The following is a 27,545-nucleotide window of genomic DNA, read 5'->3' on the forward strand; positions in this document are numbered from 1 at the left end:
TTGATAGTACTATAAAAACTAATTTACTTTTGTGTAACTAAATCAACTAATAAAGGTTTTATTTTTTTAATAGATACATAAAGTTAGTTTCAAGTTATGAAACTTCAAATGCAAATTTCCCAAATAAGACTACCTTATTAACACACAAATTCTCTATGAATTCTAGGAATGATATTTCAAAGAGAGTATGTCTCTGTTTTTGTAGGTAAATATGCTTGAAAAGTAACAGTATTGATTCAAGCAGTAGGCAAAAGAGTATGTACATTTAGTGTTATATGTTAGGGAGCAAGTGATTCCAAGTTTGAGACCCTGTGTGGGCTGAAGAGTTAGCTGGCACCTACCAATGTTATAATCTCATTTAGCCCCTCTAAACCTCAGTTTTCTCACTTTTAATGAGGATTACCTACCTATAAGTCAAAGACTGTTTGTATAGCAATAATATAAATATGTAGTGGATCTGGCATAATAAATGACAGTGGAGGGGGATGTTCGGATTGGAGTACATTGATTCCTCCCTATCTGCAGGGGATTGGTTCCAGGACCCCAGGGATACCAGAATTCATGGATGCTCAAGTCCCTTATGTAAAATGGCATAGTATTTGCATATAACCTATGCATATCCTCCAGATACTTTAAATCATCTCTAGATTATTTATAATACCTAATACAATGTAAATGCTATGTAAATACAATGTAAATGCCATATAAATAGAATTTGGCTGTGCATGGCAAGTTGAAGTTTTGCTTTTTGGAACTTCCTTGAATTTTTTTATCATATTTTCAATCCACAGTTGATTGAATCTACTGATGGGGAACCTACAGATATGGAGGGGTGACTGTATTAAAAAGAAAAACTTCTCCTGCCCTGTCTTCTTTCTTACCTCTCTCAAAGGATTTTGACCCTTCAGATTGATAACACTACAAAACCTATCAAATAATAAAAATTATAATACAAGAAGCTGAGGAGCTTCTGGTTATATTGCAAGCCAGTTTTGTTTTGTTTTTTTTTTAAGATTTGATGATACTCATAGCTTTGACATAGTTTATTATTGAGAGATAAAGCAATTAAAAATATATTTGAATATATGTGGTAAAACATTTTAATTTGGTATTTTTACTAAAGAAACAGAGTAAAAATAGAATTAGGGTTGATTATATATTTTTTATCTGCATGTTTACAATACTACATTGGTAATTATTTAAAGTATATCACATTAGTTAACAGCACATCTGCTCATTTCAGAATATCTTTCTGAAAACAAGAGATTTGTTGGAATTTAAATGTAACATTGAGTTGCAGTTGACTTAACGGTTTTGCATTCTAGTTACTAATATGATTTTACTGCATTATCTGAATTAAAGTCTGAATCAGTCTAAGATTCATTTCCCTCTCTTTGCAGATCATGTATCAGTTGGAGGACTTGGAGACAGCTTTTATGAATATTTGCTAAAGGCATGGTTAATGTCTGACAAGACAGATCTACAAGCTAAGAAGATGTATTTCGATGCTATTAAGGTAAACCCAAATGTAAATCATCGTTGCCACTCAACTAACTTATAACTTGCATATTAATCAAGCTTTAATGAAAAAATGGAATACTACCTGAGTGGGTTACAGAATGTTTCCAGTTAGGTAGAGTTCAATATGTGCTAATATAATTATAACAATAATAATCATACTTGATAATGTTTAGTTCTAATAGGGCAGTTAAAAGTTTTTTTCATGGTTCAAACCTCAGTTAAGATTCACACGTCTGAAAAAGGGGTATTTTTCTTCAACAAGTATGAGTTCCCTATTAGAGTCACACTTAAAATTATGGAGAGGAAAAAATCCTGAATTTATTATATATTCTAAAAATTGAGGAAGTTAAAATTGCCCAAGATTACAGACAATCCTAATGGCTACCTCCCTTTGAAGTAAACTTAACCTCCAGAGATAAATAGTACTTTCAAATAAAAATCTGAACTAACCGAACTAATATTTAATCGAAGATTATTAATAGTTTTCAAAGGTCCTTTGTGATGGAGGAGGAATGAGAGTGAACAAATATTTGAATTACCTTCTGTGTTCTAAGTAGTGTGTTAGATAGATACTTTATGTAGTGTTTGTTTCCTTAACTAGTTTTTTTTTTATTTTTATTTTATATTGATTAACAATGTTGTGTTGTTTAAATAGTTTTTTTTTAAAGTGAAATGTAGTTGATGTATGATATTATGTTAGTTTCAGGTGTACTATATAGTGATTTGACATTTGTATATGTTATGAAATTATCACCACAATGAGTCTAGTAACCATCTGTCCCCATACAAAGTTATTACAGTATTATTGACCATATTCCGTATGCTGTATATTGCATCCCTGTGGCTTGTTTTATAATTGGAGGTTTGTACCTCTTAATCCTCTTCACTTATTTCTCCTGCTCCCTCATTCCCCCTCCCCTCTGGCAACCACCCATTTGAACACTTAGGTTGCTTCCATATCTTGGCTATGGGAAAAAATGCAGCAGTGAACATGCAGGTGCATATATCTTTCCATATTAGTGTTTTTGTTTTCTTCAGATAAATACCCTAAAGTGAAATCGCTGGATCGTATGGCAGTTTTATAGTGGCTGCACCAATTTACAATCCCAAAATAGCGCACAAGGATTCCCTTTTCTTCATATCCTCACCAACACATGTTATTTGTTGTCTGTGATGATAGCCATTCTGACAGGTGTGAGATGTTATCTCATTGTGATTTTCATTTGCATTTCCCTGATGATTAGTGATCTTGAGCATCTTTTCATGTGTCTGTTGGCCGTCTCTCTGCCTTCCATCTTCTTTGGAAAAATGTCTATTCAGGTCTTCTGTCCATTTTAGCCTGGTTATTTGTTGAGTTGTATGAGTTCTTTGTGTATTTTGGATATTAATCCCTTATCAGATATATTTTCAAATATCTTCTCCCATTTAGTAGGTGGCCTTTTCACTTTTTTTTTTTGTTAGTTTCCTTCACTGTGCAAAAGCTTTTTAGTTTGTTGTAGTCTCACTTGTTTATTTTTTATTTTATTTTCCATCCCTGAGGAGACAGATCAAAAAATATATATATAGATATAGATATATATATACACACATATAGATATATATATATATATATTGCTAAGACCAATGTCAAAAGAGAGCACTGCCAGTGTTTTCTTGTAGGAGTTTTATAGTTTCAGGTCTACACTTAAATCTTTAATCAATTTTGAATTTATTTTTATATATGGTGTGAAAAAGTAGTCCAGTTTGATTCTCTTGCATGTAGCTGTCCAGTTTTCCCATCACCATTTATTGAAGAGGCTGTCTTTTTCTCACTGTATATTCTTTCCTCCTTTATCATAGATTAATTGATCATATAAGTGTGGGTTTATTTCTGGGCTCTCTATTCTGTTCCATTGATCTATGTGTCTGTTTTTGTGACTGTACTGTATGGTTTTTATTACTGTAGCTTTGTAGTATAGTTTGAAAGCAGAGAGTCTAATACCTCCAGCTTTGTTCTTCTTTCTCAAGATTGGTTTGATTATTTGGGATCTTTTGTGGTTCCATACAAATTTTAGAATTATTTGTTCTGGTTCTATAAAAAAATGTCTTTGGTAGTTTGATAGGGATTGCATTGAATCTGTTGATTGCCTTGGGTAGTCTGGTCATTTTAACAATATTTATTCTTCCAATCCATGACCATGGTATATCTTCTCATTTGTTTGTGTTGTCTTCAGTTTCTTTCATTGATGTCTTATACTTTTCAGAGTACAAGTCTTTTACCTCTTTGGTTAGATATATTCCTAGGTATTTTACACTTTTTATGCAGTCGTAAATGGGATTGTTTTATTAATTTATCTTTCTTATAGTCTGTTATTAGTGTATAGAAATGCAACAGATACCTGTATATTAATTTTGTATCCTGCAATTTTACTGAATTTATTTATTAGTCCTACTACTTTGGTAGTGTCTTTAGGATTTTTCTATATATAGTATGTCATCTGCAAAAAGTGACAGTTTTACTTTTTCCTTTCCAATTTGGACTTCTGTTTGCTGTGGCTAGGCCTTCCAAAACTATGTTGAATAAAAGTGACAAGAATGGGCATCCTTGCCTTGTTCCTGATCTTGTTGCTTTCAGCTTTTTATCATTTATTATGATGTTGGCTATAGATTTGTCATATATGGGCTTAATTATCTTGAGGTATATCCCCTCTGTATCTACTTTGTTGAGAGTTTTTATCATAAATGGATGTTGAATTTTGTCAAAAGCTTTTTCTACATCTATTGAGATGATCATATGAGTTTTATTCTCCAATTTGTTAATGTAGTCTAGCACATTGATTGATTTGCAGATACTACACCATCCTCACATCCCTGGGATAAATCCCACTTGATCATGGTGTATGATCCATTTCATTTATTGTTGAATTTGGTTTGCTAATATTTTGTTGAGGATTTTATCATCTATGTTTATCACTGATATTGGCCTGTATTTTTTTTTTTTTTTTTTTGATTTTGGTATCAGGGTAAAACTGGCCTTATAGAATTTCAGAAGCATTCCTTCTTCTTCAGTTTTTTGGAATAGTTTGAGAAGAATAGGTGTTAACTCTTCTCTAAATGTTTGGTAGAATTCACCCATGAAGCCAACTGATTCCAAACTTTTGTTTGTTGGAACTTTTTTTTTTATTACTGATTCAATTTTTTTTACTGGTAATTGGTCTATTAATATTTTCTATTGATATTTCCAGTTCCATCTTAGGAGATTATTTATTTCTAGGAATTTTTTCATTTCTTCTAGGTTGTCCATTTTATTGACATATAAATGTTCGTAGTAATCTCTTATGATCCTTTTTATTTCCATGGTATCATTTTAACTTCTCCTCTTTCATTTCTGATTTATTTATTTGGGCCCTCTCTTTTTTTCTTGATGAGTCTGGCTAAAGGTTTATCAATTTTGTTTATCTTTTCAAAGAACCAGATCTTAGTTTCTTTGATCTTTTCTATTGTTATTGCAGTTTTTTGGTCTCTATTTTATTTATTTCTGCTCTACTAACTTTGGGTTTTGTTTGTTCTTTTTCTGTTTCCTTTGGGTGTAAGTTTAGGTTGTTTATTTGAGATATTTCTTGTCTCCTGATGTAGGCTTGTATTGCTATAAACTTCCCTCTTAGAACTGCTTTTTCTGTGTCCCATAGGTTTTAGATCAATGTGATTACATTTTCACTTGTCTCCAGGTATTTTTTTATTTCTTCTTTGATTTCTTCAGTGATCCACTGGTTGTTACTAGTGTATTGTTTAGCCTCCACATGTTTATGTTTTTTGCATTTTTTCTTGTAGTTTATTTATAGTCTCATAGCATTGTGGTGAGAAAAGTTGCTTGATACGATCTCAGTTTTCTTAAATTATCTATTTATTAAGTCTGTTTGGTCTAATGTGTCATTTAAGGTCAGTGTTTCCTTATTTTCTTTCTGGATGACCTGCCTATTGATGTGAGTGGGGTGTTTAAGTCCCTTACTATTATTGTGTTACTGTCAATTTCTCCTTTTATGTCTGTTAATATTTGCTTATGTATTTAAGTGGTCTTATGTTGGGAGCATATATATTTACAATTATTATATCTTCATCTTGGATTGATCCCTTGATCATTATGTAATGTCCTTTTTTGTTTCTTTTTACAGTCTTTGTTTCAATTCTATTTTGTCTGATATGGTATTGCTTCCAGATTTCTTTCCATTTCCATTTGCAGGGAATAACCTTTTTTATCTATCAGTCTGTGTGCCTTTAGATCTGAAATGAGTCTCTTGTAGGCAGCATATATATGGGTCTTGATTTTTCCATATATATGGGTCTTGATTTTTCATGCATTCAGCCACTCTATGTCTTTTGATAAGAGCATTTAGTCCATTTACACTTGAAATAATTATTATACGTATGTACTTTTTGCCATTTTGTTCATTGTTTTCATAGTTCTTTTTAGTTTCTTTCTTATTCTTTTGCTCTCTTCCCTTGTGATTTGATTACAATCTTTAGCTTTATGTTGTGTTCCTTCCTCTTTTTTGAGTGTGTGTATCTATTATAGGTTTTTGGTTTGTAATTACCAAGAGGTTCATATTGAACATCATTCATATGTATATATGATTATTTTAAGTTGATGATCTCTTAAGCTTGAATACGTTCTAACCACTCTACATTTTTATTTCCCCCACCATGTGTAATGTTTTTGATGTCATATTTTACATCTTTTTGTTTTGTGTATCCATACTACTTATTATGGATATATATGATTTTACTACTTTTGTCTTTTAACCTTCTTACTAGCTTTATGTGGTTGATTGACTACCTTTACTATCTGTTTGTCTTTACCAGTGATGTTTTTCCTCTCATAATTTTCATATTTCTAGTTGTGGCCTTTTCTTTTCTGCTTAGAGGAGTCCCTTTAACATTTCTTATAAAGCCAGTTTAGTGGTGCTAAATTCTTTCAACTCTTGCTTGTTTGTGAAACTCTTTATCTCTCTTTCAAATCTGAATGATAACTTTGCTAAGAAGAGTATTCCTTGTTATAGGCTTTTCCCTTTCATCACTTTAGATATATTGTGCCACTCCTTTCTGGCCTGCAGTGTTTCTGCTGAGGAGACATCTGATAGTTTCATGAGAGTTTTCTTGTAGGTAACTAGTTGCCCTTCTCTTGCTGCTTTTAAGAGTCTTTATCTTTAATTTTTACCATTTTAATTATGATGTGCCTTGGTGTGTCTTGTTTGGGACTTTCTTTGCTTCCTGGGCCTGGATGTTTGTTTCCTTTCCCAGGTTAGGTAAGTTTTTAGCTATTGTTTCTTCAGATAAGTTCCCTGTCCCTTCCCGTCCCTCTTCTCCTCCTTGGACCCTGTAAAGCAAATGTTAGTATGCTTGATGTTGTGCCAGAGATCTCTTAGATTAACCTCATTTTTTTAATTTCTTTTTTTATCTCCTTTCTATTCAACTTTGTGTGATTTCTACTACTCTGTCTTCCAGATCACTAATTCATTCCTCTATATCATCTAACGTACTGTTTATTCCTTCTAGTATATTTTTTAAATTTCCGTTATTGTTTTCCTCAGCTCTGTTTCTTCCTTACATTTTCTGTTTGTTGTTGAAATTCTCACTGTATTTATCCATTCTTCTCTTGAGTTCAGTGAGCATCTTTATGATCATTACCTTGAACTCTTTATCAGGTATATTGCTTATCTCTACTTTGTTTTGTTCTTTTTCTGAGGCTATGTCTTGTTCCTTCACTTGGATCATATTTCTCTGTCTCCCCCTTTTCCCAGTTCTCTATGTTTATTTCTGTGTGTTAGGTAGGTAACTTACATATCCTAATCTTAGAGAAGTGGCCTTATGTGGGAGATGTCCTGTCGGGCTCAGCCTCTTACATAGTTTAGATATGAAATAAGAAATTTTTTAAAAAAAATAATAATAATAATTCATAGGGGAAAAAATGGATATTTGTAATTCCAATGATGTTGCCATTGTTCTAAAATCAGTGTCCCTAAAAGGAATTCTGGGTGATTTCACAATAGACCAACTTATTTGTTTAAATATAAATACAACTTGTACTGCTCTAGTTGACTGGATTTAATATTACATTGGTTCCCTCCAAGGTCAGTAGTGAACTTCACTAAGTAGAGCAGACACAACTCTTTACTATTTCACATATAGGAACCAGACACCTTAGTTAGAACATTGGCCTTCATTTCGCACAGCCTTTAAAGGACATGATAAACATTAAAAGCATACTAGGATATGGTCCATATGGCCTCTTCAGGTTTATTTTTCTTCATTCCTATGAGGTTTCAGGTTTTAAACCAGGGAGTTCTCCATACAGTGTGGTTTGCATTATGTCATTTTTAATTACAGTCCTGGCAGACATTTTAATTATTCTAATTTTAAAGTGGCCCCCTAAGATCTTGATGTTCCAGGAAAGGCAACTTTAAAATACTCTTTGAAATAATTTTCCTCCAGTTTTGAGAACTATACCCACACAGCTTTTAGCATATTGTATTTAGACAAACCATTGACAGGAAAATCCATTAAGAGCAAATGAAGTCAAAGTGTTTCCTCTTTCTCTTAATAGTAAAAACACTTTCAATCCATTGTGTGTTTTCAACATAGAAAGCAAAGCTAGAACAGTTATACTTCTGATTTTAAGAAGTAGTCATGTGTTACATAGTAAAGTTTCTTTGTATTGCTTGTACTTTAAAATATCATTATTATGAAAGAGAGGATCCCTTACAATACTGTTCCGGACAGTTGAGTTACTGGAGATGTAGTCCATCAGTTTTAGCTTCCAGTGCATTTTGGAAATCATTTAATCCCAGAGTGGCATGTTTTCTTTTGTGTGTTAATAACGAAATACTTTGAGTTTTCAACTGGCTGTTATGGCCTCATCTGGAGGCCATACTAAGAATCCATAGTGGTGGATGCTCATGCTGCAAGAAAGTCCACTGGAGTGAATGATACCTGGGCAGGTGATGTATTAGGCATTTAGGATTCTATAGGCACAGCCAACTAATTTTTTTCAAATGTAGAAGGATGAAATCACAAAATATACAATACTCTTTTTTCCTAATCAATTCTCTGTAGGCTTGACACATTTTTTAGAGCCACCAAAGACTATTTTTTCCTCCTTTATATTTATTTACATTTTCCCATTGCCACATAAACATTGTTTTAAAAGTCTTGGAACTTCGTTGTAATTTATTTTGAGAGATAGCAACTTTGTCAGAATCATGCCAAAAATAATATAGTACTTTATTCAGGATCTGTAACAGGGTAATAATGTTTCTCTAATGCATGCTCAAAAGCTATTACTCTTGCCATGTAGAAAGAATAATTTCTTGGGTGATGAACAAGTATCTGCTTGAAGGACTTTATTGCAATTTGTGCTATGAGAAGTATAAATAGCTAAGATGTTCAGTTGCATTAAATAAGAATGAAATATTAATGTAATAACTAGACCATCAATAAAATTAGCTTAACCACAGTTAATGAGCACAGTAGTGCGTTCATTTATTTCTTACCATCTTGGTTTCATTTGTTTATTTCCAGTAAAGGTAGGAGAGGTTTTATCTACCTATGCATTCATTTTCATTCATTCTTCTGTATCACAAGTAGTCTGTATCTACTACAGGCATGCCTCAGAGATATTGTGGGTTCAGTTCCAGACCACTGCAATAAAGTGAATAACACAGTAGAGCAAGTCACATGAAATTTTTGGCTGCCCCGTGCATATAAAGTTAATATTTACACTATACTCTAGACTGTTTAATGTACAATAGCAGTATGTCTAAAAAAACAATGTACTTACCTTAGTTAAAAAATGCTAACCATCATCTGAGTCTTCAGTGAGTTGTAATAGTAATGTTAAAGATCACTGATACAGATCACCATAACAAATATAATAATAATGAAAAAGTTTGAAGTATTGCAGACTATCAAAATGTGACAGCGAGACATGAAAAGAGCAAATGCTTTTGGAAAAACAGCGCTGATAGACTTGCTTGACGCAGGGTCACTGCAAAACTTCAATTTGTGAAAAATGCAATATCTGCAAAGCACAATAAAGCAAGGCTCAATAAAATGAGCTATGCCTGTATTCCCAAATGTGATTCCTAAAATCCTCTCTTTTTTTATAATAGTATAACAGTTATAGACACAATCATAGCCCTTCTCCTTCCAAGAAGTAATTGGGGGTGTAGGGGAGCATTTCCTGTTAAAGTAATTAAAAATAGTAATGCCAAGCACTTACACTACAATTTTGGGGTTTTTTTTTAAAAAAGGCTTATCTTATTTTGTTTATTCAAAAGAATATCAACAGTCCTGGGGCAGAAATAAAAGGTGTTTAACAAGCCACTTTTGTAAACATCATTTCTCCCAAATTTACAGACCTTTATTCTTTTTTTAAAAAAATACTTATTCATTGTATATTAATGTCCTTTTTAAAAGAATTATTAGGGAGGAATTTAATTCAAGTGTTACCACAATGGAGATGTGATGATGATAAATGACCTTTATCAAGTGCTAATCACAGTACTGACTGCTTTATAAGCAAAATGTTGCAGTTTTCTCAGTGGATACTACTATTCCCATTTTATGCATACGGACACTGAGATTTAAGGATACAGTAAGCAAATTACCCACAAAGTTTACAGATAGTAAGTGTCAGAGCTGGAATTTGAAGCCAAGCAATCTGATTGACTCAAGAACAGCTCCTTTTTCCCACTCTGTTTTGCTACCCCTCCAAGCCTAAGAGAGAGAAAGGAGGGGTAATACCACCAGCCTGGATTTTATACACAAATATGGTCTGTTCACCATTCATGGTAGAGCCTGTGCTTTGTGTTGTTTCTCCATTTGTGAAAATGGAAATGCACTAAAGCAGCTCTTATCACTATACCAGTGGCCTATCTTTGAAAAGGAAACAGCTTTTTCAGTATGAGGACTACAAGTGTTTGGTCATGGAACCAAGCAAAACCTACTGGGCTGGCCCAACAGTGTTAATTCTAACTAACCAAACTAATAAGGCGTAGACTAGAGGACATATACAGAGAGCAATAACATGAAATTTCAGGTCGAATTGGATTTGTAGTAACAAACTCAAATCGTGAGTGATGTTTTATCTTTTTTTATTTTTTTAATGTTGTGGTGTTTTTGGTATAAATCTGAGAAGAGATTACAAAATGTTGAAAATAAGTATTATTTTCAGGCAATTGAGACTCACTTGATCCGGAAGTCACGTAACGGACTGACTTACATCGCAGAGTGGAAAGGGGGCCTCCTGGAACACAAGATGGGCCACCTGACCTGCTTTGCAGGAGGCATGTTTGCCCTTGGGGCAGACAACGCTCCTGAAGGCCTGACCCAACACTACCTTCAACTCGGGGCTGAAATTGCCCGTACCTGTCATGAATCTTACAATCGCACATGTGAGTACCTGTTACTCTTCATACACAATCTGTGTGCTTTTTATTTCATTCAGTAAGGAACTTTGTCCATTTTGTCCATTTGTTGCCATCAAAAGAACATCCACCATGCCTGATGAAACTTGATGATCATGATTAATATCTTAAATGAATCTCTATTTTTACTTCAAGAAGCATTGCTCTTCTATATAAAAATATTTACCTTTAGTTTACCAAGAAACAAAAATCCAGGCCATAAAGGGTTAAGTCTGTCTAACTTATTGGCCCTGCTTTAGGTAAATAACATTGGGTGAGAGTCTCTGTCCCAGTACAAAAGAAACTTGGTATGTTATAAACCATTATTAATCTTCCCAGAATCTCCATGAAATATATGATGAGTCTGGCGGCCTTCTTATAAAATAGGAGTTTGATGTACAAATACTAAATAACCTTCATGACATAATGACTTATAATTCTCAACCACTGATTTTCTAGCTCACTAATAAGGTGGTGCTTTGTACCTACCCAGTAGGTGCTCAGTAAATGGTGGTTAAATGAAAGAAAATAAGGGATCATTACCATTTTCTAAAATGGACTCTTTTCAATGAATAAATTATAAAGGTATATTGAATATTGCTTATTATAGAGTGTTTATAATTATTCCTTAAAATGATTGTTTTGGCACCTCTCTTGAATGTTGTAAGGTACTTTCTAGTTTCACTTAAGTTATAGACACTAAACATTGTCTAGGACAATAACCCTTGTCCTCCATTGCATCTCCTTTAGTTGCGAAACTGGGACCAGAAGCTTTCAGATTTGATGGCGGTGTTGAAGCCATTGCTACGAGGCAAAATGAAAAATACTACATCCTACGGCCAGAAGTTGTTGAGACTTACATGTACATGTGGCGACTGACTCATGATCCAAAATACAGGAAATGGGCCTGGGAAGCTGTAGAGGTGACGTTTTAGTTTGCTCATGTTTCTTATAGAAAAATGTCTGTGGAAAAAATGTTCAGTGATACCTATAAATCTAGCATATCAACTTTTCTATGATTTTTAAAGCTTAAAGTTTTGACCTGCCATCTTTCCATTCAAGACTGAGTGTTTTCAGTTAAGTCATCCTATATCCCTGGCTTCAGCTTTGCTTTACGTAACAGTGATATAAATATACCTACTCTGGTGTTGAAGGAGAAATCTAGAAAGGCGTATTATAAAATTAAGTTCTCATGACTATAAAAATGCTGATCGGTTAATTCCACAAAGGATTACGGGCAGCTTGGGAATAGTTACCCCAAACTGCTCTCTGTTTCAAGAAACCACTATGTGATTGCTTCTTTTAGTCTTTGGGCATGAAAATGATAAAATATGCTTTTAGTTAGAGTAAATTAGCTACTTAGAGCTAAATTTTAGAAAGTACCTATAGAAGAACTACTTTGTACAAGAAGATTCCAACACTAGTCTCAGGATTCTCCGAATATCTATAAGCTTCCTATCTGTCCAGTGTGTTATTTGAATTGTCTTTGTCACTACTTGGGTCTCTTCCTGCTGAATATGGTGTATCATCTTCCTAAACTAATCTGTTGAACACTTTGTGTGCCGAATGCCAGCAGAGGTGCCCTTCAGGATATGCATCAAACAACGTCTAATTTTAGAGCTATCATTCCAAAAGGAGTGAGAGGGAATTCAGGGGATAAGAACAAGCAAATGCTTTAATTACATTCTCTTATTGTCTAGCACTCTTTGTTAGAAAGTTAGCTGTCTTTTAAAACCATTAGGGAATAACTCCTCTCGGGAAATCTGAAATGAATATTGCCTTTGTGTAAAATTTAACTGATATCTTAGGAGCCACTGATGAATCTTGCTTATTACCCTCTTCATTTAATGTGTGTCTTATAACCAGTTATCAATCATTTTAAGTAATAGCAATTTTTTAGGCCTCTTTTTTTTGCATAATTTTCTAATTATGGTTAGTTGTAATTTCAGTTTCTTTAAGTTTATGTTTTTTCCTCTGAAAAAAGTATATTAAAATTGAGGTTCATCTAAGCCTTGGTGATTGGGAATTATTTTGGTCTTCAATAGGCCAGCAAAGAAATTAAGGTTAATACTCACCTTGCAAATATCAGTTTAAATTGAAAATATCAGAAATAACATATTTCATCAAATATAAAACACCATAATTGATAAGAAACACCATTTTATATACCATTAAGAAAGCACAACACTACCAATTAAATTATGACATTGCCAATTTTAGAGACGTTGAAGTGTGAAAAATATATTACAGAATTGATCAAAAGTGGAAGAAGTAAGTAAATACTATCATGTGGGCAGGAAGCTTCCATTTGCTTGGTTCTTTTGGGGGGGGGGGTGCAAGGTTTGTTTGTAGGGTAATAAGGTTGGTTTGATGTGTTAGGATTTTTATCTATTAACCCCTTTTAGTGTAGCATATGATGTCAAATTGTTAACTTGTCACAACACAGGAATTCCCCTTGTTTTTGCCAGTAGTACCAATAACTTCTGTTAGAACTTGAGGTGTAGCGGGGAGGGAGGAGTGAGTGCTAGGGGCTCTTGGTCTTTTGTAAAGCACGAAGACCATAGACTTAGGAGGTATGGCAGCCCTTTTTTTTCCTTTTTTCCTGTGTCCCATCTCCTCAGCCCACCCTATGTCTCAGCTACGGCTCCAGTGGGCGGCACCCTGACCTGCGGGCAGCATGACTTCCAGCGCCCAGTCTTGTCAGCTGTGCTGACTCAGAGCCCCTTCACAGGCAGCTGGCTGTGGTCTGGGAAGCGTGGGAGAGTCTGCAGCCCCAGGGGCAGCCCTCGGCCAGTGAGGTTTTAGAGTTGATGGATAACTATCCAGTCTTACTCCTCTGAAGAATAATTCTGAGATGCATTCTAGATGGTTCCTTACAGGGTTTCCAGCGGGAGCAAGCCCCCCCCATGCACACAGCAGTGACCTGCTCAACGTGTATTTCACTGGCCCTTCTCCCTTCCTTGTTTCACTCTCCCCACTCACTCGCTCACTTCCTGATATCACCTCCCCCAAAATCTCCCTGCATCCAATCCTCGTCTCATGCTCTGTTTTTAGAGGAACTCTTGCCCAGAGGCTGAGAGCCCCAAGAACAGACTGTGGTGAAATGATGTTCTGATCAGACTAAGCGGCCTGGTTACATAGCCACTTCCACTGTGGAAAAACTGTAAAACCAGGGCCTATTACGGGGGGCCCAGGAGAGCTGCTTGTCCCCAGCTTCACATCCCTAAAGTCTTAAAATTTAGACTTGACATGAAGGTTTTTCATTTTTTGAAAGTTAAAGATGCCTCTTCAGCATCCTCCCCCCTTTTTTCTTCTTAACTTACCAAAAGCCTCAAAAAATAAAAATAGCTAGGCCTCTCTAAACACCTGAAAGGCCCCTGTCACTGTGCTAAGTGTGGCTTCATCTTGAGTTTTATTCGTTTTTTTTTTTTAAACATCTTTATTGGAGTATAATTGCTTTACAATGTTGTGTTAGTTTCTGCTGTATAGCAAAGTGAATCAGTTATATGTATACATATATCCCCATATCTCCGCCCTCTTGCATCTCCTTCCCATCCTCCTTATCCCACCCATCTAGGTGGTCACAGAGCACCAAGCTGATCTCCCCGTGCCATGGAGCTGCTTCCCAGTAGCTATATGTTTTACATTTGGTAGTGTATATATGTCAATGCTACTCTCTCACTTCGTCCCAGCTTACCCTTCCCCCTCCCCGTGTCCTCAAGTCCATTCTCTACGTCTGCCTCTTTATTCCTGTCCTGCCCCTAGGTTCTTCAGAACCATTTTTTTTTTTAGATTCCGTACATATGTAGTAGCATACGGTATTTGTTTTTCTCCTTCTGACTTACTTCACTCTGCATGACAGACTCTAGGTCCATCCACCTCACTGCAAATAACTCAATTTCATTTCTTTTTATGGCTGAGTAATATTCCATTGTATATATGTGCCACATCTTCTTTATCCATTCATCTGTTGATGGACACTTAGGTTGCTTCCATGTCCTGGCTATTGTAAATAGTGCTGCAGTGAACATTGTGGTGCATGACTCTTTTTGAATTATGGTTTTCTCTGGGTATATGCCCAGTAGTTGGACTGCTGGGTCATATGGTAGTTCTATTTTTAGTTTTTTAAGGAACCTCCATACTGTTCTCCATAGTGGCTGTATCAATTTACATTCCCACCAACAGTGCAGGAGAGTTCCCTTTTCTCAAACCCTCTCCAGCATTCATTGTTTGCAGATTTTTTGATGATGGCCATTCTGACTGGTGTGAGATGATACTTCATTGTAGTTTTGATTTGCATTTCTCTAATGATTAGTGATGTTGAGCATCCTTTCATGTGTTTGTTGGCAATCTGTATATCTTCTTTGGAGAAATGTCTATTTAGGTCTTCTGCCCACTTTTGGATTGGGTTGTTTGTTTTTTTGATATCGAGCTGCATGAGCTGCTTGAATATTTTGGAGATTAATCCTTTGTCAGTAGCTTCGTTTGCAAATATTTTCTCTCATTCTAAGTGTTGTCTTCTCGTCTTGTTTATGGTTTCCTTTGCTGTGCAAAAGCTTTTAAGTTTCATTAGGTCCCATTTGTTTATTTTTGTTTTTATTTCCATTCCTCTAGGAGATGGGTCAAAAACAATCTTGCTGTGATTTATGTCATAGAGTGTTCTGCCTATGTTTTCCTCTAAGAGTTTTATATTGTCTGGCCTTACATTTAGGTCTTTAATCCATTTTGATTTTATTTTTGTGTGTGGTGTTAGGGAGTGTTCTAATTTCATTCTTTTACATGTAGCTGTCCAGTTTTCACAGCACCACTTATAGAAGAGGCTGTCTTTTCTCCATTGTACATTCTTGCCTCCTTTATCAAAAATAAGGTGACCATATATGCGTGGGTTTATCTCTGGGCTTTCTATCCTGTTCCATTGATCTATATTTCTGTTTTTGTGCCAGTACCATACTGTCTTGATGACTGTAGCTTTGTAGTATAGTCTGAAGTCGGGGAGCCTGATTCCTCCAGCTCCATTTTTCTTTCCCAAGATTGCTTTGGCTATTCAGGGTCTTTTGTGTTTCCGTACAAATTGTGCAATTTTTTGTTCTAGTTCTGTGAAAAATGCCATTGGTAGTCTGATAGGGATTGCCTTGAATCTGTAGATTGCTTTGCGTAGTATAGTCATTTTCACAATATTGATTCTTCCAATCCAAGAACATGGTATATACATCTCTCCATCTGTTTGTATCATCTTTAATTTCTTTCATCAGTGTCTTATTGTTTTCGGCATACAGGTCTTTTGTCTCCTTAGGTAGGTTTATTCTTGGGTATTTTGTTCTTTTTGTTGCAGTGGTAAATGGGAGTGTTTCCTTAATTTCTCTTCCAGATTTTTCATCATTAGTGTATAGGAAGGCAAGAGATTTCTGTGCATTAATTTTGTATCCTGCTACTTTACCAAATTCATTGATTAGCTCTAGTAGTTTTCTAGTAGCATCTTTAGGATTCTCTATGTATAGTATCATGTCATCTGCAAACAGTGACAGTTTTACTTCTTCTTTTCCGATTTGGATTCCTTTTTTTTCTTTTTCTTCTCTGATTGCTGTGGTTAAAACTTCCAAAACTATGTTGAATAATAGAAGTGAGAGTGGACAACCTTGTCTTGTTCCTGGTCTTAGTGGAAATTGTTTCAGTTTTTTACCATTGAGAATGATGTTGGCTGTGGGTTTGTCATATATGGCCTTTATTATGTTGAGGTAAGTTCCCTCTGTGCCTACTTTCTGGAGGGTTTTTATCATAAATGGATGTTGAATTTTGCTGAAAGCTTTTTCTGCAGCTATTGAGATGATCATATGGTTTTTCTCCTTCAATTTGTTAATATGACGTATGACATTGATTGATTTGCGTATATTGAAGAATCCTTGCATTCCTGAGATAAAACCCAATTGATCATGGTGTTTAATCCTTTTAATGTGCTGTTGGATTCTGTTTGCTAGTATTCTGTTGAGGATTTTTGCATCTATGTTCATCGGTGATATTGGCCTATAGTTTTCTTTTTTTGTGACATCTTTGTCTGGTTTTGGTATCAGGGTGATGGTGGCCTTGTAGAATGAGTTTGGGGTGTTCCTCCCTCTGCTGTATTTTGGAAGAGTTTGAGAAGGATAGGTGTTAGCTCTTCTCTAAATGTTTGATAGACTTCACCTGTGAAGCCATCTGGTCCTGGGCTTTTGTTTGTTGGAAGGTTTTTAATCAGGGTTTCAATTTCATTGCTTGTGATTGATCTGTTTATACTTTCTGTTTCTTCCTGGTTCAGTCTCGGAAGGTTGTGCTTTTCTAAGAATTTGTCCATTTCTTCCAGTTTGTCCATTTTATTGCCATATAGTTGCTTGTAGTAATCTCTCATGATCGTTTGTATTTCTGCAGTGTCAGTTGTTACTTCTCCTTTTTCATTTCTAATTCTATTGGTTTGAGTCTTCTCCCTTTTTTTCTTGATGAGTCTGGCTAATGGTTTATCAATTTTATCTTCTCAGAGAACCAGCTTTTAGTTTTATTGATCTTTGCTATTGTTTCCTTCATTTCTTTTTCATTTATTTCTGATCTGATCTTTATGATTTCTTTCCTTCTGCTAACTTTGGGGTTTTTTTGTTCTTCTTTCTCTAATTTCTTTAGGTGTAAGTTTAGGTTGTTTATTTGAGATTTTTTTTGTTTCTTGAGGTAGGATTGTATTGCTATAAACTTCCCTCTTAGAGCTGCTTTTGCTGCATCCCATAGGTTTTGGGTCGTTGTGTTTTCGTTGTCATTTTTTTCTGAGTATTTTTTTATTTCCTCTTTGATTTCTTCAGTGATCTCTTGGTTATTTAGTAGCATATTGTTTAGCCTCCAAGTGTTTGTATTTTTTACAGTTTTTTTCCTGTAATTGACATCTAGTCTCATAGCATTGTGTTCAGAAAAGATACTTGATATGATTTCAATTTTCTTAAATTTACCAAGGCTTGATTTGTGACCCAAGATATGATCTATCCTGGAGAATGTTCCATGAGCACTTTGAGAAGAAAGTGTATTCTGTTGTTTTTGGATGGAATGTCCTATAAGTATCAGTTAAGTCCATCTTGTTTAATGTGTCATTTAATCCTTGTGTTTCCTTATTTATTTTCATTTTGGATGATCTGTCCATTGGTGGAAGTGGGGTGTTAAAGTCCCCTACTATTATTGTGTTACTGTCGATTTCCTCTTTTATGGCTGTTAGCATTTGCCTTATGTATTGAGGTTCTCCTATGTTGGGTGCATAAATATTTACAATTGTTATATCTTCTTCTTGCATTGATCCCTTCATCATTATGTAGTGTCCTTCTTTGTCTCTTACAATAGTCTTTATTTTAAAGTTGATTTTGTCTGATATGAGAATTGCTACTCCAGCTTTCTTTTGATTTCCATTTGCATGGAATATCTTTTTCCATCCCCTCAATTTCAGCCTGTATGTGTCCCTAGGTCTGAAGTGAGTCTCTTGTAGACAGCATATATACAGGTCTTGTTTTTGTATCCATTCAGCCAGTCTATGTCTTTTGGTTGGAGCATTTAATCCATTTACATTTAAGGTAGTTATCAATATGTATGTTCCTATTACCATTTTCTTAATTGTGTGGGGTTTGTTTTTGTAGGTCTTTTCCTTCTCTTGTGTTTCCTGCCTAGAGAAGTTCCTTTAGCGTTTGTTGTAATGCTGGTTTGGTGGTGCTGAATTCTCTTAACTTTTGCTTGTCTGTAAAGGTTTTAATTTCTCTGTGGAATCTGAATGAGATCCTTACTGGGTAGAGTACTCTTGGTTGTAGGTTTTTCCCTTTTATCACTTTAAATATGTCCTGCCACACCCTTCTTGCTTGCAGAGTTTCTGCTGAAAGATCAGCTGTTAACCTTATGGAGATTCCCTTGTATGTTATTTGTTGTTTTTCCCTTGCTGCTTTTAATATTTTTTCTTTGTATGTAATTTTTGATAGTTTGATTAATATGTGTCTTGGTGTGTTTCTCCTTGGATTTATCCTGTATGGGACTCTCTGCACTTCCTGGACTTGATTGACTATTTCCTTTCCCATATTAGGGAAGTTTTCAACTATAATCTCTTCAAATATTTTCTCAGTCCCTTTCTTTTTCTCTTCTTCTTCTGGAACCCCTATAATTCGAATGTTGGTGTGTTTAATGTTGTCCCAGAGGTCTCTGAGACTGTCCTCAATTCTTTTGTCTTTGTTCTGCTCTGCAGTAGTTATTTCCACTATTTTATCTTCCAGGTCACTTATCCGTTCTTCTGCCTCAGTTATTCTGCTATCGATTCCTTCTAGAGAATTTTTAATTTCATTTATTGTATTGTTCATCATTGTTTGTTTGCTCTTTATTTCTTCTAGGTCCGTGTTAAACATTTCTTTTATTTTCTCCATTCTGTTTCCAAGATTTTGGATCATCTTTACTATCATAACTCTGAATTCTTTTTCAGGTAGACTGCCTATGTCCTCTTCATTTGTTTGGTCTGGTGGGTTTTTACCTTGCTCCTTCATCTGCTGCATATTTCTCTTGCTTCCCGTTTTGCTTAACTTACTGTGTTTGGGGTCTCCTTTTCGCAGGCTGCAGGTTCGTAGTTCCTGTTGTTTTTGGTGTCTGCCCCCAGTGGGTAAGGTTGGTTCAGTGGGTTGTGTAGGCTTCCTGGTAGAGGGGACTCGTGCCTGTGTTCTGGTGGGTGGGGCTGGATATTGTCTTTTGGGTAGGCAGGGCTGCATCCAGTGGTGTGTTTTGGGGTGTCTGTGACCTTATTATGATTTTAGGAAGCCTCTCTGCTAATGGGTGGGTTTGTGTTCCTCTCTTGCTAGTTGTTTGGCATGGGGCGTCCAGCACTGGAGCTTGCTGGCTGTTGGGTAGAGCTGGGTCTTAGCATTGAGACGGAGATCTCTGGGAGAGCTCTCGCTGATTGATATTATGTGGGGCCCAGAGGTCTCTGGTGGTCCACTGTCCTGAACTCGTCTCTCCCACCTCAGAGGCTCAGACCTGACACCCAGCCAGAGCACCAAGACCCTGTTAGCCATGTGGCTAGAAGAAAAGAGAGGAAAAAAAGAAAGAAAAAATAATAATAATAATAAATAAAACAAAATTTAAAAATTAAGTAAAAAAAAAAAAGAGAGAGCAACCAAACCAATAAACAAATCCACCAATGATAACAAGCACTAAAAACTATACTAAGATAAACATAAAAATCAGAAACAAGTCAGTCACAGACAGCAAACCCCAAGTCTACAGTTGTTCCCAAAGTCCACCGCCTCAATTTTGGGTTCATTTGTTGTCTATTCAGATATTCCACAGATGCAGGATAGCTCAAGTTGATTGTGGAGATTTAATCCACTGCTCCTGAGGCTGCTGGGAGAGATTTCCCTTTCTCTTCTTTGTTCGCACAGCTCCTGGGGTTCAGCTTTGAGTTTGGCCCTGCCTCTCTGTGTAGGTTGCCCTCAGGCGTCTCTTCTTCTCTCAGACAGGGCGGGGTTAAAGCAGCGGGTGATTAGGAGACTCTGGCTCACTCAGGCCGGGGGTAGGGAGGAGTACAGAATGCGGGGCGAGCCTGCGGTGGTAGAGGCCGACATGGCGTTGCAACAGCCTGAGGCGCGCAGTGTGTTCTCCCTGGGGAAGTTGTCCCTAGATCACAGGACCCTGGCAGGGGCGGGCTGCCCAGGGTCCTGGGAAGGGAGGTGTGGATAGTGACCTGTGCTTGCACACAGGCTTCTTGGTGGCTGCAGCAGCTGCATTAGCATTTAAGCCCATCTCTGGTGTCTGAGTTGATAGGTGCGGCTCGTGCCCGTCTCTGGAGCTTCTTTAGGCAGTGCTCTGCCTTCTGTGGACAGACAGGGAAGGAATCCCCTCTCCTCATGCACCCCAAAACAGTGGTCTCTTGCCTCTTAGTTCCAGACTTTTTCCCGGACTCTCTTCCAGCTAGCTGTGGTGCACTAGCCCCCTTCAGGCTGTGCTCACGCAGCCAACTCCAGTCCTCTCCCTGGGATCTGACCTCCGAAGTCTGAGCCTCAGCTCCCAGCCCCTGCCCACCCTGGCGGGTGAGCAGACAAGCCTCTCAGGCTGGTGAGTGCTGGTTGGCACCGATCCTCTGTGGGGAATCTCTCCGCTTTGCCCTCTGCACCCCTATTGCTGCGCTCTCCTCCGTGGCTCCGAAGCTTCCACCCAGCCAACCCCCGTCTCTGCCAGTGAAGGGGCTTCCTAGTGTGTGGAAATTTTTCCTCCTTCACAGCTCCCTCCCAGAGGTGCAGGTCCCGTCCCTATTCTTTTGTCTCTGTTTTTTCTTTTGCCCGACCCAGGTACATGGGGAGTTTCTTGCCTTTTGGGAAGTCTGAGGTCTTCTCCCAGCGTTCAGTAGGTGTTCTGTAGGAGTTGTTCCACATGTAGATGTATCTTTGATGTATTTGTGGGGAGGAAGGTGATCTCCACATCTTACTCCTCCGCCATCTTCTGGACTAGTCTTGAGTTTTATTCTCAGGACAACCTCATGTTGAGAAAAGGCATGCTGCCTGGGTCCAGGAAACTGAGGCCACAGCTAGGGAGTCTGGAGCTTGGATTTGGTCCCCACCTCTAAAACGTTAGATTGTCTTCTTGACTACTCTGGTTCACCACATCAGGATTGGGGGAGAAAAAGAATGAGTGGAGGTGAACTGAAAAGATGAACAACGTTTGGGCAGTGCCTACCCCAAAAACAACTCTTTTTTCTATAATAAAAGAAGGAGCTTTTAGAAATTTCTACGGGAGGGAGGGTTAGCTGTTTATCATGCCTGGCCCTCTCTTTAGCTTATTTCTTTATTACCAAAGAACTTCAAGGGGCAAACCAAGAAAAACTTCTGTGGATAAAGTCTTTTTTTTAAGAAGATGTCTAGAAATAGGATTTCATTATGTTCAGTAATAACAAATTTACCCATGTCTTCTAAATCTTGGGGTTTTTTTCCTTTTTTACAAATAATTTTTGACCTACTCCATGTATCTGGTATTTGACTTTTTGTCAAAAAGAACTGTTATCAAAAAAGAAGGAAGGAAAAATATAATAGGACCTGAAAGTTCCTTTCTTCAGGCTTTTCCCCCACTTAGCTCTTTGTCTGAAACTAAGAATATAATGGAAGCTTTTTTTTTAAGTTAATTGTTCTTATATTCCCCAGGGCTTTTAAACAGTACCAAACGAGGAGATGGGTGTTTTTTATTCACATAGCCTGCCAGTTAGATTTTCTTTCACCTGGTAATTAAATGCTTCTCCTCCGGGCCCCATGCTCTCTCCCTTCTGCCCTCCAGCCCTAGGGTGCAGAGTCAATATCCTCATTATCAGTGTCTGCAGATGGAAGCTGAGCGCTCAGCACCACATTCCTGCTCCCTGCCTTTGCCTTCCATCTCACGTTTTCTGGGCTCTGCATGCTTAGAGCCGTGCTTTCCTCCAAAGCCCTTTTCTAGCCAATGAAGATTTTTCTCAACTAACATGGCAAGATCTATGCCATATCTTCTTGGTAGTTGAGCTAAATGGGAGGAAAATATGATGTAATTATGCACATAAAAAAAGAGGAACAGGGTTGTGATCTGTAAAAGAAAACTGAAAAATAAATGAATAATGACATGAGAACCTAAGAGTAACATTTTTTTCATGTTTCTTGTGTTTTCTTTATCTCATTAAAAATTTTAAGGGGTTTAGGCTTACACTTTATTATTTTTGTCCACATTCTGTGAATTAGAACCAGATTTCCAATGACAGTTTGTATACAGTGGAAATCTTTATTTGACCATATAGTTATTAGAATTAATAGGATGTGGTGAATAGAAAATAACTTTCCTGGAGATGACTATACCTGGTAACCAGCAAAGCAAACCAGTGTAATTTCCAAATACAAAGAGCAGTCAGGTTAGCAGCAGCTGACAGAATGGAAGGCAAGTTATTTTAGGTGTTACCTAAATTTTCATTCCCACACTGCCCAATTGGTGTCCTTTCCCATCTCTGACTGTAGTACTCGTTGTAGTCAGGCAGCTATAGAAATGTAGGCTCATTTCTCTCTTGGTAGTTACCAGTGGTTTCATCCCATCTTTCTTCCATCTCAGACTAAAGAAAAGAAAAATGTATTTCAGAAATAGATACCAAGCATGTTTTTTTCACTGCTTTCCATTTTCTCTTTTATATCTGTCGGTCACCAATATCACTCAGTACTCCACAATCAATTTTTTTTAAGTAAGATATTCTGATGATAGTAGCAGCTGTTTTGGTCCAGTACACTTTCTCAACCAGCGGTTTAGAATCCCAGTTGACATGAACAATCTCTCTAGACCAGGGGTCAGCAAACTTTTTCTGTAAGGGCCAGAGATAATTAGGCTTGGGGGCCCTATGCATTTACTCAACTCTGCCATTGTAGTGAAAAAACAGAGCCACACACAATATGTAAACAAGTGAGTGTGGCTGTGGTTCAATAATACTTTACTTACAAAACAAAAAGCAGGCTGGATATAGCTTGTGGTCTGTAGTTTGATGCATCCTGCTCTAGACCATAAAAAGAAATGGTAAAAATCACTGAAATTCCAGAACTAAATGTAGAAGTGTTTCCAATTAGATGAGATATACCGTCCATATGTCCTTTAACTTTTCATACTTTATTTGCATTTACATGTTATGGTTTTTTAAATTTTCACCTGAAACTATTGCAATCTGTCATTCCATTTGAATCCTTATTTTATTTAAATGTGACAATCTAATGGTAAAAATTTGTGACAGTCAGTTTACTGGAATGTGACCATTTTTTTCCCTCCTCTTTGTGATTTAGGCCTTGGAGAAACACTGCAGAGTGAAAGGAGGCTATTCAGGCCTCAGGGATGTTTACTTCCATAAGGAGAGCTATGATGATGTGCAGCAGAGTTTCTTCCTGGCAGAAACACTAAAGTAAGTAAAAATTATTCTGGATGTATGTGACTAAGATACCTGAAGAGATCTTCTTTCTAGTTGTCTTTATCATGAACACATTCAAATAACATCAAGCGTGACTGCTTCCGAATGCCATTCTACATGCATGGCAGTAATTGCAGGTGTGTTTTCATCATCATGTAAGTTCAATGACTTGGGACTGCTTTGTATGGTTCTCGTACACAGGGACCAAAGCACAGAGCAGCTTCTTTCTTCGGCATTAATGAGTATACCCCTTCAGGTTTTGCTATACTTGACGGTTGTCCATGATTCTCCATAAGATGAATGGAGACATTGATGTGTTTTTTTTCTGTCTCTTTGTGGTTTCACTGGCTGACAGGGTCTCTCAGGCCTCACATACCCATGTTTCTCTCTCCAGATATTTGTACTTAATATTTTCTGATGATGATCTACTTCCACTGGAACACTGGATCTTCAATACCGAGGCACATCTTCTCCCTGTACTCTCTAGGGATATAAAGAAAGTTGAAGTCAATGAGAAATAAAAAGACATTTTATATTTTACTCTCCTCCATTCCCTTCACTGCATACCTTAATAATTCTTTTTCTGGTGATCAGGCATATGATGAATTTTTAATAATAGGTCTGTGATCATTCTAAGTTTTAAAATTGTTTTGCAGTCTTTTATGTTTATTATCATAGACATAGATGGACCTAAATTCCTTATTGTAGCCTTTATTATTCATTCAGTGAATCACATGGTTTTTTGTTTGTTTGTTTGTTTTAAGTAATCTTTTATCTCTGGAGTTCATGAAGGTGTAGTATCATTTTTATTAAACTGAATAGAATGGTATACCAATGACCTCTTAATTACAATTTTGATTTGACTGCAAAAATTTTTCCTCCTCTATGAGGAGATGATGTCTGCTTTAAGCTGTAATGTTTTGCCATGTTGCAAAAAGCCATAATAATAAATTAAATAATAAAAAGCTTTTTCCTTTTCAATTTCGTGTTAATCTGGTTTGTCTATCCACCAGAGACAGATCTTATAACTGTGACAAGCCTCCTTATGCAGGTCTATCATTATTTGATAGAATGTCTTCTAAAATACTTTACTCACATTTTAATTCAAATTAGAATGTCATCCCAAAAGGATCATCTCCTCTTGACCTCATTTCATTGGATCCACGGTATATTTTTGTTGGTTACTTATATTAGTGTTTCCTAATTTGGGAATTAGTTCTCAGGGTTTACTTTAAATGCCCTGTGTCATCTCTGGATCATGTACTGGTTAATTTCTTCCATTCTCTACCACACAGTGAAGTGAGCTTTCCAGTTTTTCAGAGCTCTGCTGTTACCGAATTATATTTTTTAAAAGGAAATTGTATAACTTTTAGTGTGTTAGCTTTTGCTTTCATCTGAATATATGAAGAAATTGGGGCTCTCTCCGAAGAGAGGGTGAGTATTTCATACGGTTTTTTGTTTGCATTTCATCTTTAATTTTTTTTTTCTCAAAAAAAAGAAACCATTACATTTCTTTCAGGTTTTTCAGATTTGAAAAGAGCACTTTCTCAAATGTAGTAAATTATTTCATTTCAGTTTATGGAAGCAGGATTTAACTCTGAAAGAATTTTTGCCAATGTATCTATTCATGGTCAATTGAGGAAAATCTAATAAACTTTTAGGCCAAATTAGGATATAGTGTATTTTGTCTGGTTAAATTCAACATAGCGATTTCCGCTTAGAAGTAATATGTAGGAATGGACACTGCCAATCCCCTACAATCCTGTAGCAGATCAAAATAATTATGATTATATGACTCTTCAAAGCATTTTTTTGAGATATGAATGGTTTTCCCAAAAATAGATCTGGTGACACCTTGTGTTTTCTTATCATATTTGTTCATATTTTATATATATTCCCATGAAAGGGCTAATATGATGATGCATATACTGAGGTACAAAGATTTTGACCACCTGCATTTTCAGCTACAGTGGTCAAATAGATCAGTGCAACCCCACGGATTAGGCTGAAGCGCGTGAAATTGAGGCATTTCTAGTTTAAAGATTGTTCAGTATCAGCAATTTCATGTGATTCAACCTAATATTTTTTAAGACAATTATTTTCTTAGATCTCAATAGACTTAGTTGTTTTAGCTATTTCAGCTTTTGAAAGTGTTTCAAAAGATTTCCTTTGTCTGAAAGGACCACCTTGTGTGACCTGCCCTCTTTTTCAATATTATTCATTCAAACAATAAATCAACAAAATTAGTAAGTGAAAAAGATCCCTTAGTACGTCATGATTGCTATTCCCAGGACTTAAAGGCAAAACATAGAAGATTCTTGTTAAAATTGGGCCATATGTATTTAGATTATAATTTTCACATGAATGTCCTTGGACTAGCAATTTAAATTAATTTATTTTCTTTGCTTTTCAATCTGATTTGAAAGAGCACAAGCTGATAGGTATTTCTGCAGCAGATAGGATATTAAAATCAGGTTGTATGTACACACTGCACTGTGACGTACCTTTTGTATTCTGGAATAAATAGGCAAGAAGATTGTACTACGTGTTGCTCGGCCAGTGGCAAGAACAAAGTTATTTCAATTCTAGAACTTGGATATTTTAACAAAACCCAAAACACCAAAAATGTAAACAAGATAAGAGATTAATATTATGGTGATGTAATTTAATTGAAGTTATATTTTGCATTAATTATTTCAAACAACTGAAGTCCTTAGGTAAATGCTGTCTTTCATTCATTTTCAGCAAAAACTGTGCAATTAAGTTTACATATGTTTTCACATCCCAAAAGGTGAATAATAAAAATAGCACTTAATTTTGTGTTTCTGCATTTGTTTTGCGATACGTCGTGCAATTAATATTACACATATAAGTTGTATGGCAGTTTACAGAACTCAGTGATGTTTGTCATGACGCCTTCCTATGTACTACCAGTTCTTTCCATTGATTGTTTTTGATTTGTACTTAAATCCATTCTGTCATTTCCAACTTTATATAAATCTCTAATGTTATGGGAAACGATAGATCGACACATAATTTTTAAAAACTATATTTGTAAAATTTCTCTATTGTAAATAAAGCCTTTTAATATATCTCCTCATTTGTTGTTTTTTTTTTTTTTCCTTTTAAGGAAGCTTTTGAATATGTTGGGATGAGTGTGTACAGTTGCAAATGGAAATATTAGATCCTAACAGTGATTCCGTACCACACCCGGAGAATTGTGACGAGGAAATATTTCCCATTAAAAACTTTAAATTGCAAATAATGTTGCATAACCACCTTTAGTTAATCAAACAGTTTTATTAAGAATCTAACATATGGTGAACACCAGGGCAGGTAGGGTAGAGGCAGGGAGTTGGCGTTAGAAATAACATAAAGAGTACGGCCCTTGCTCTTAAGTTTACAGTCCAATCGAGGAGATCAAACTCCCCCACCACCACCACCGCTGAAACAAAACAAAACAGCATTTCGTTGTGTTAAATGAGAAGTTAATTCTGCTGTAGATGGTCAGGCGGGCAGGAGGCCACTAGGATTTGAGTGGTCAAAGAGGCTTAGTAGAAAAGAGACAACGTAAGCTACAAGAGAGCCTACAATATTTTTTTAAAAGCATAGGTTTTTCAAATTCAGGTGGTACTTTTTAAAATGTTTCAGACATTTGGGTTGCT

At 36.2% G+C, this 27,545-nt stretch overlaps 1 protein-coding gene across 2 annotated transcripts in view; it reads left to right on the forward strand.

Moving 5' to 3' along the window:
• MAN1A1 (mannosidase alpha class 1A member 1) overlaps positions 1 to 24,858 on the forward strand; it is a 173,963-nt gene extending 149,105 nt beyond the window's left edge. For both annotated transcript variants that reach the window (XM_082474678.1, XM_082474677.1), the window contains exons 9-13: positions 1,401 to 1,516; positions 10,730 to 10,949; positions 11,712 to 11,884; positions 23,759 to 23,874; positions 24,275 to 24,858. In XM_082474678.1, the coding sequence (XP_082330804.1) occupies positions 1,401 to 1,516; positions 10,730 to 10,949; positions 11,712 to 11,884; positions 23,759 to 23,874; positions 24,275 to 24,401 (752 nt within the window). In that variant the 3' untranslated portion in view covers positions 24,402 to 24,858. The remainder of the gene's footprint in view (positions 1 to 1,400; positions 1,517 to 10,729; positions 10,950 to 11,711; positions 11,885 to 23,758; positions 23,875 to 24,274) is intronic.
• Positions 24,859 to 27,545: the final 2,687 nt, after the last annotated feature.

The sequence above is a fragment of the Balaenoptera physalus genome, assembly GCF_965194825.1.
Source record: "Balaenoptera physalus genome assembly, chromosome: 9".
NCBI classification, from domain to species: Eukaryota; Metazoa; Chordata; class Mammalia; order Artiodactyla; family Balaenopteridae; genus Balaenoptera; species Balaenoptera physalus.